The following is a 7,343-nucleotide window of genomic DNA, read 5'->3' as shown; positions in this document are numbered from 1 at the left end:
GAAAAGTGTCCAGTCAGTCAGATTTTAGGATTCTTAAAAATAGACTTCCTGTTGGGACTTGCAAAAAAAGAAATTACCGGGCTTTTACTTTGAAGGGCAGACTGGCTGATTTCCGGTAATGATCTTAACTTGACCTTTGCTCTGCGTCACCTGCGTCATTAACATGCGACTGTTTTTGGCCACAAGCTGTCAGTTGGCTACAGACGAAGGGCGCAGATGTGCTTACAAGAATCACCAAACTACGTCCGATTCATTCATAACTACAGTTTACGTCCAGTTGAACTCAAACAGTGGACGACAGGTTTGTCTTTGAGCGACGTTACCGGCTGTTTATGTTAAACAAAAACATTTTAACAGCCAGGAAGTAGAGCAACGAGAGAAGGTTGCAAAACCTGAGGAGAAAGACATTTGATAACCAGGTTTCACTCGACCGACCTTTCACGTTTGTGCCTCTAAGAGTTTGCATTTCGTTGTGAGTATCCAACGTTTTAACAGACTGTGTTTCTGTCTCTTAGTTAAATCTACTCACTAACGTCCCATTGCACACCATGATTACCTAACCTTACACTAACCCTAACCTTGCCGTGCTGTTTTATTACACTAGTACCTACATGTTTATATTGACGTTAGCGTTTACAGAGTTTTCCCCAAATTGTACAGCCATGGATGTAGCAGATTCCTGAGCATAAAGGATGACATCGGAGGCAGCCGTCTCCACACCTCCTGCCATAAGCAGCACCCCTGCCAAGAGGGACTATTACTGGCTTCGCTCCTTTTTAGCTGGAGGTAGGATTTAACACATCATTTATCTTTTTCTGTGCTTGCACTTCCTCAATACAAGCCACTTTGCTTTTATTTGCCAAATTAAAATATAGGATATCACAGTTACACAGTTCACAACAAGAACAGCTGTCCTGATATTTCTTACGTCCTTTATTGAACCAGCTTTCCTGTTCTCCTGTCCCCACCTCCTCTTAGTTATTAGTAGGAGATAATGGATTTTTTTTAAGCAAAGAATATATTCTTCCACCAATAATAAAGTCCAATACATAAAGTAAATCAAAAGCTAACACAGTGATTAATGTGTGACTCATGACTGACTCCAGCAGCACTGTAAACATACCAATAAAAGCAAAGCTCGCAATGTTTTGATTGGAGAATACAGATACTTTACTCACAACACTTATCATTATTCACATATTTTACCCATATAAGTGTGTCCTTTAGTGTGTTCTGCTACTACTTTTGGCACAATACCACAGCCCACACATGATGACTGATTAGCTTGATTGATTGATTGACTCATTCATTCATGCCTTCATTCATTATATCTGCAAAATTCAAATTATCATGGTTTTTACAGAGACACGAACATATTTCATCTTTTCATCTTAACAACTCCATTCATGCTGTGTTTCTATGTTTTTGTTTAGGTGTAGCAGGATGCTGTGCCAAGACTACCATTGCTCCTCTGGACAGAGTCAAGATTCTTCTTCAAGCCCAGAACCCCCATTACAAACATCTAGGTAAAACATCAGCACTCAGAAATGGACAACAGATTTTCACATTTTTCCGCCACATGAGTGAAAGTGCTGCATTTTTTTTTTTTTTTTGCAGGAGTGTTTTCCACTCTTAGCGCTGTTCCGAAGAAAGAAGGCTTTCTTGGTCTGTACAAGGGTAATGGGGCAATGATGGTCAGGATATTTCCTTATGGAGCCATCCAATTCATGGCCTTTGACAGTTATAAAAAGGTACAGTATATTTTATCGTGGAAAGGGCAAAGGACAGTGTTGTAAAAAGTGGCTGTTACCCAAACAGATGATGCAAGTTGCTTTTATCTTTTATGTTGCTACTGTGTGTTATGTTGCTATAATGAACATTTTTCCATGCATTGTTTTATTGTTGGTGAACCCTCTGAACTATGTTTCCTCTCTGCTGATACTTGTAATACTGTCTTTACAGCTGCTAAGTAAGCGGATAGGTATCTCTGGACATGTCCACCGTCTTATGGCAGGATCTATGGCAGGTAATTTGTCTTTCAAACTGATAAGGCTTGCCTTCAGTCAGTGTCAGCTGGAGATCACGTAACGAATTGGCAGCTTCTTCTTCTTTTTTGGTTATTGGCAGAGTCTTGTTATTTGTTCCTTTTCACCTGTGACACATACTGCAATGGACCACAATGTCAGTGTCACACTTTGTTAATGTGTCTCATTAAATCTTGAAAGAAACATGTTTTCACCAAGTGAAAAGTCAGTTACATCATAGTAGTCTGTGCATCCAAAATGTGTATGAGTTTAATGTAGTTCTGTGATTTTTAGGGATGACTGCAGTGATATGCACATACCCTCTTGATGTGGTCAGAGTCAGACTGGCCTTCCAGGTGAAAGGAGAGCATCGCTACACTGGAATTGCCAACGCCTTTTACACTATCTACCTTAAGGTGAGCTGCCAGTTTTCAACTTGTAACAACTAACGTGCTCTTTACAAACACTATAGACTTTTATTTAAGAAATTCTTAAATATCAGGTGCTCCGTCTAACTTTCTCTTCTTTTTTGTAAAGGAGGGGGGCATTTTGGGCTTCTACAGAGGACTTACCCCAACTCTTATTGGAATGGCCCCTTATGCTGGTAGCTATTTAGTTTCTCTGATGTCATGATCAGTGCATACAGTCTGCAGAGCACCATTAACAGCATTCTTTGTTGTACAGAAGCCTGATATTTTGTCTTCCAACCTTTTTTATCCACCAGGTTTCTCATTCTTCACCTTTGGCACCCTGAAGAGCCTCGGCTTGAAACATTTCCCAGAGATGCTTGGGCGCCCCTCCTCAGACAACCCTGATGTGCTCGTCCTGAAAACCCGTGTGAACTTGCTCTGCGGAGGGGTTGCTGGTGCCATCGCTCAGACAATATCGTAAGTACTGTGGGAAGGCAGCCAACAATCTTCAAGCTGAAGACTCATAAAATGATGACTTGGCAATGTAGCTGGTTAATTTGTGGGGGGGTGACTCCATTGTCTTATTTATTACATTGATTTGTTAATAGTTGATTTATTAGATTATGTGAATATTTTTTTTCACTAGGTACCCCTTGGATGTAGCTAGGAGAAGAATGCAGTTAGGCGCCGTGCTTCCTGACTCTGACAAATGCGTGTAAGTAAGAGTGTTCCTACTCTCCACAGTCTTTTATACCCTGATCTCTTACTTCATATTATACGTTAAATGTCAGCATGTGCAGTGATCTTTTATTAATGGCAACTAGCTTTTTAGTATTACTAAAGACTGCTGTTAACTGCTCAAAACAAAATAAGCAAGAAATCAATAGTTGCTCCATAATTGTATTTTTATGTGGTCTGATTTGCTTATTCTTAAAGCTTAAAAACAGAACTGAATGAGAGTTAATTCTGATAAGAATGTACTGTTATCTCGAGGTTATAAAAGAGAGGAAAACAGTGCTAATAAATGTAATGTTACATGAGATTAGGCTCTTATCTAACTGAATAATTAATTGGTGCTCACACTTGTTCTGAAGAAGTCTTCACAGTATCTCTAATTGGCAGAGTTTTAATATGTAGGCAGTAGCCTCGAGCACATTGTGTATCTTCACTAATCTGTGTTACTAGTGGTTCATGTTTAAAACAAATCAGTAAAAGCACAAGTTAGTGGAAGCATTTTGGACCAAAAGTGGGGAGTTTACTCTTAAAATAGTTCACTCCGCATTTGAATTGATGGATCACATGCTCATAAGTGGAGAGAAAATTCCTGAGGTTGGGGGCTGTTTACATTGAGATAAATGTTAAAGCCCAACACTTCAAGGAGTATAGTAGCAGAGGAGCTGTTAAACTTTAGCAGCATACCATTCATACCTGTAGAAGTTCATATGAAACCAGTCCAAACGCTGCTCATTGTTCTTGCATTATCTACTTTTTGTTGGTATTTTTTAAGAATGCATTGACAAGGTAATTTATCTCCTATACAAGACCCCTTGTTGTATTAATATAGCTGTTCTTCATCAACTATAATGCCAGTAATAAAGATCTTTAAATTACCCTAACCCTAAGCTTTAGCCTGATCACCCTTATGACAAAATAACACACACGGTTAATAAAAAAGTGTTTTCTATCATTTGAACAGTGTATAATTTGTTCTAATTTGAACCTGAACAGATCACTGACCAAGACCCTGAAGTATGTGTATAAGAAGTATGGGGTCAAGAAGGGATTATACCGAGGCCTTTCTCTCAACTACATCCGCTGTGTCCCCTCCCAGGCCGTGGCCTTCACCACATATGAGTTCATGAAGCAGGTTCTCCACCTGAACTAGCTGCTGCTTTTATACCTGTCGAGTCCCCATCTGGGCCTTTCCACTCTGAGTCACTAAGCAGCTCCACCTAAACGCTACCTATACAGAGTGTTCATATGCTGTCTTAAGCGCTTCCTTGTGGAAGTGGCCTCTTTCTTGTGTTCATTGAAGGCCCCAGGGAAGTCCTGAAAAAGGTACTCCACGTCTATCATGTTTGATTCCCTCTCACTGTAGTTGATTTTGTGACATGCCTCTTTTTAAGAGATGACTTACTCAGCTACATGATATGTGGCTTGATTCCCTCATCAGTGTCTCCATGGATACAGCGGGGCAACTTTGGTTTTGCTCGGTCGGTTGGATGGTTTGGGGTAATGAGATCTTCTTTGACAATGCTGTTATCAACAACACAACAACTCCTCTCACTTGTCTTTATCTTTCTATTTCGTGGCCTCATCTTAAGATGGCCGGCAGCCTAAAACGATCACGCTCTCTGATTCGTACCTGTCAGTTTACAAGGGGAAAAACAAATTGAATAGTATATGATACCTAAACACATCATTTCTACAGCTACACATCTCTTTTTCTTTCTTATCGTTATTATAACCTCTTTTTTACTGATCTGGTTGTTGTTGAAAGGGGAATTTTACAATAAGTTTTTGTTTATTTGGGCCTTAGTATGTCTAACTATTGTAGATGTAGCTGTTTTTGGATCATTGCCTTTGTTTTTAACACAAATTTAAAAATAACATAAGGCAGTTATGCTTCTGTTTTTTTTCAATTCAATTTATGTATCAGACTTAACTTTTTATTGCCAACCTTTGAAGTTGTTACTGTATGTATTTTAATTTACCTTAACTGCAGTAAATGTGTAGTCCAGCTCAGTTGTGATCACAGTTTGAGTTGTTTGAGATGACATAAGATGGATGTAGGTCTGAAATATCTGGAGCAACGTTTTCCAGAAAGTACTCAGGAGAAATTTGCACTTGATGACTGTTTTTTCTTCATTTATTTATAGATCTAGAGACCTATTTGCCACTGGGTGGCAGCATTGAATATAAATTATATTGTTTACCATCAGAGCTGGACACAACATTCATATTTCATACATCAATTCATCAGTTATTCTACAGGCAGCCTGCTTTTTTCAGCCTCTTGCCTTCTTTTGCTTTCAGTGTCTTACTTCTTCCGAGAGGTTTACAAGTTGCACTGGTGATATATTTAGCTTCAGTTTTGTGACTATTACCCGCTCATCGGGTGTTGAGCGCCAAAAAGACTGAAATGCTTCTGTTTTGAGAGAGAAAGAGGAACACTGGACAAACCATCAGACTGAGCCTCAGGGTGTTATAGGTGCAAGCGTAGTGATATATGTACATACATAGAAAATATTCAGACCCCTCCATATTTTGCAACAGTTTTAAAGTTGCAAATAGAATTATTGATTGATACATTAAACACTCTTACAATGACAAGAAAATATTTCTAGATGTTTGCAAATTTATTGGAAATTTAGTGACTGAAATTTCTTATTTATAAAAGCAAAGATTTTTGCCGTGTCTATAATGGAGACATATGGCGAACTTCTTGGAGGCATTTAATGACAGCATGAGAAAAAAAAAGATTCTTTGGTTTAACGAACCAAGAGTTGAGGCCATGATGAATGTAACCAAATACAGAGAGGTCCTTGAAGATAACCTACTCAAGAATGGGTGAGGTCTGAGATCGGGGCAGTGGTTCACCTTTCAGCAGAACAATGATCCAAAACAAACAACCAATACAATGCTGGAACAGCTTCAAAACAAATCCAATCAAAACCAGTTTTATCAGTTTAAAGCAAACTATACAACACAAAAACGTTTAGGGGTGTGAATACTTTCTTGTGAGACTACATACTTTCACACGTACTACTGAACACTCTGAAGGCTTTTAACTAGAGATGAAGTGGGGTATTGAAAAAGCTTCAGTCACCTCTTGGATTGTTTCCACCTATCGACCTGTGCAAATAAACTCTGCAAGAGCTGCAAATGTCGGACCCAACTGAGAGACAGTGATATTTTACCTGTACATGTTTTCATTTTGATGCAGCTGCAGTCATCTAAATGTTTCACTTTCTCCGGTCAGCTGTGATATGCTGTGGTCTAATAATTGGAAATTGCCTGGCTCCTCCGAATCCCCCGATGTCTTGTGTATTGTTGAACAAAAGCCTAAAAATCTCTGAACAATAATTCTTTAAATCATTTTCAAACGTGCAAGTGAATAAGAGACTGAGACTAAATAAGGCCTGTGTTACACTGAGAGGTGCTTCTGTTATTTTCTCTACGTTATGAGGATAAGCTAAATAGGAGAAACACCTTTCTGTATAATGCAGAGCAGGGAGGATTTATTGTGGGATTGTTTTATTAAACTGCATTAGTTGTAGCCCAGTGTATCTAATAAACTGAGCTGTGTGTATATGTAACCCTTGATTGCCAAGTGTGTGTTACAGTATCCAGCTGTGCCCACCTGCCTCGGCTTAGGAGTATAATTACACACTCATTGGTGTTGCTGGCAGCTACTATCAGCACTTCTGCTTTTTTACCATTATCTACAAAACCTGATTCCATAATTACCTGATTTCCATGTTCTGTTTCAAATACATGATTTTAAAAGTTACTTTTTTAGTTCAAGAACAAACCAGCTCTCTTCCTGCTGCTCACTGCAACACATTATCACATCAGAAGAAATGTTGACATTTTAATTTATATGTACATGTATTGAATAGTATGCTGTGATACCTTAACAGGCTTTGTTAGAAGGAAGATAAGTGATGGGACAGAGCTGACTAATTTAGTTTTGATGAATGATCAGTTGTTTTTTAGAATGACTGAACAATGAAAACACTGATTTATGTTTGCCAGTTTTATTTCTTCTCTTTGTACATGTTCAGTGTTTGTCTGGCATGCTTTTTCTAAGCAGAATTACATTACATGTCACCTTCTTAAAACAGTACCGAGCTTTGTATCTTTATTTCGTCTTTGAATACGAGCCTCTGAATGATCTTCTGACACG

At 38.7% G+C, this 7,343-nt stretch overlaps 1 protein-coding gene across 1 annotated transcript; it reads left to right on the top strand.

Moving 5' to 3' along the window:
- The first annotated feature begins 177 nt into the window (after positions 1-177).
- Positions 178-7,280, top strand: slc25a16 (solute carrier family 25 member 16). The gene is made up of 10 exons (XM_026355365.1): positions 178-472; positions 661-786; positions 1,434-1,526; positions 1,618-1,751; positions 1,963-2,026; positions 2,319-2,440; positions 2,562-2,628; positions 2,749-2,911; positions 3,081-3,149; positions 4,163-7,280. The coding sequence occupies exons 2-10, from the start codon at positions 693-695 to the stop codon at positions 4,317-4,319; spliced, it is 963 nt and encodes a 320-aa protein (XP_026211150.1). The 5' UTR covers positions 178-472; positions 661-692; the 3' UTR covers positions 4,320-7,280.
- Positions 7,281-7,343: the final 63 nt, after the last annotated feature.

This window comes from Anabas testudineus, chromosome 15 (genome assembly GCF_900324465.2).
Source record: "Anabas testudineus chromosome 15, fAnaTes1.2, whole genome shotgun sequence".
NCBI lineage: Eukaryota > Metazoa > Chordata > Actinopteri > Anabantiformes > Anabantidae > Anabas > Anabas testudineus.
Note: the sequence above shows the minus strand (reverse complement) of the source record. Positions and strands in the feature narration are given on the sequence as shown.

Coding starts and splice junctions, on each gene's coding strand:
- slc25a16 (XM_026355365.1), top strand. CDS start 693: ATGACATCGGAGGCAGCCGTCTCCACACCTCCTGCCATAAGCAGCACC. Junction 1,752..1,962: donor CCTTTGACAGTTATAAAAAG/GTACAGTATATT, acceptor CTGTCTTTACAG/CTGCTAAGTAAGCGGATAGG. Junction 2,629..2,748: donor TGGAATGGCCCCTTATGCTG/GTAGCTATTTAG, acceptor TTTATCCACCAG/GTTTCTCATTCTTCACCTTT.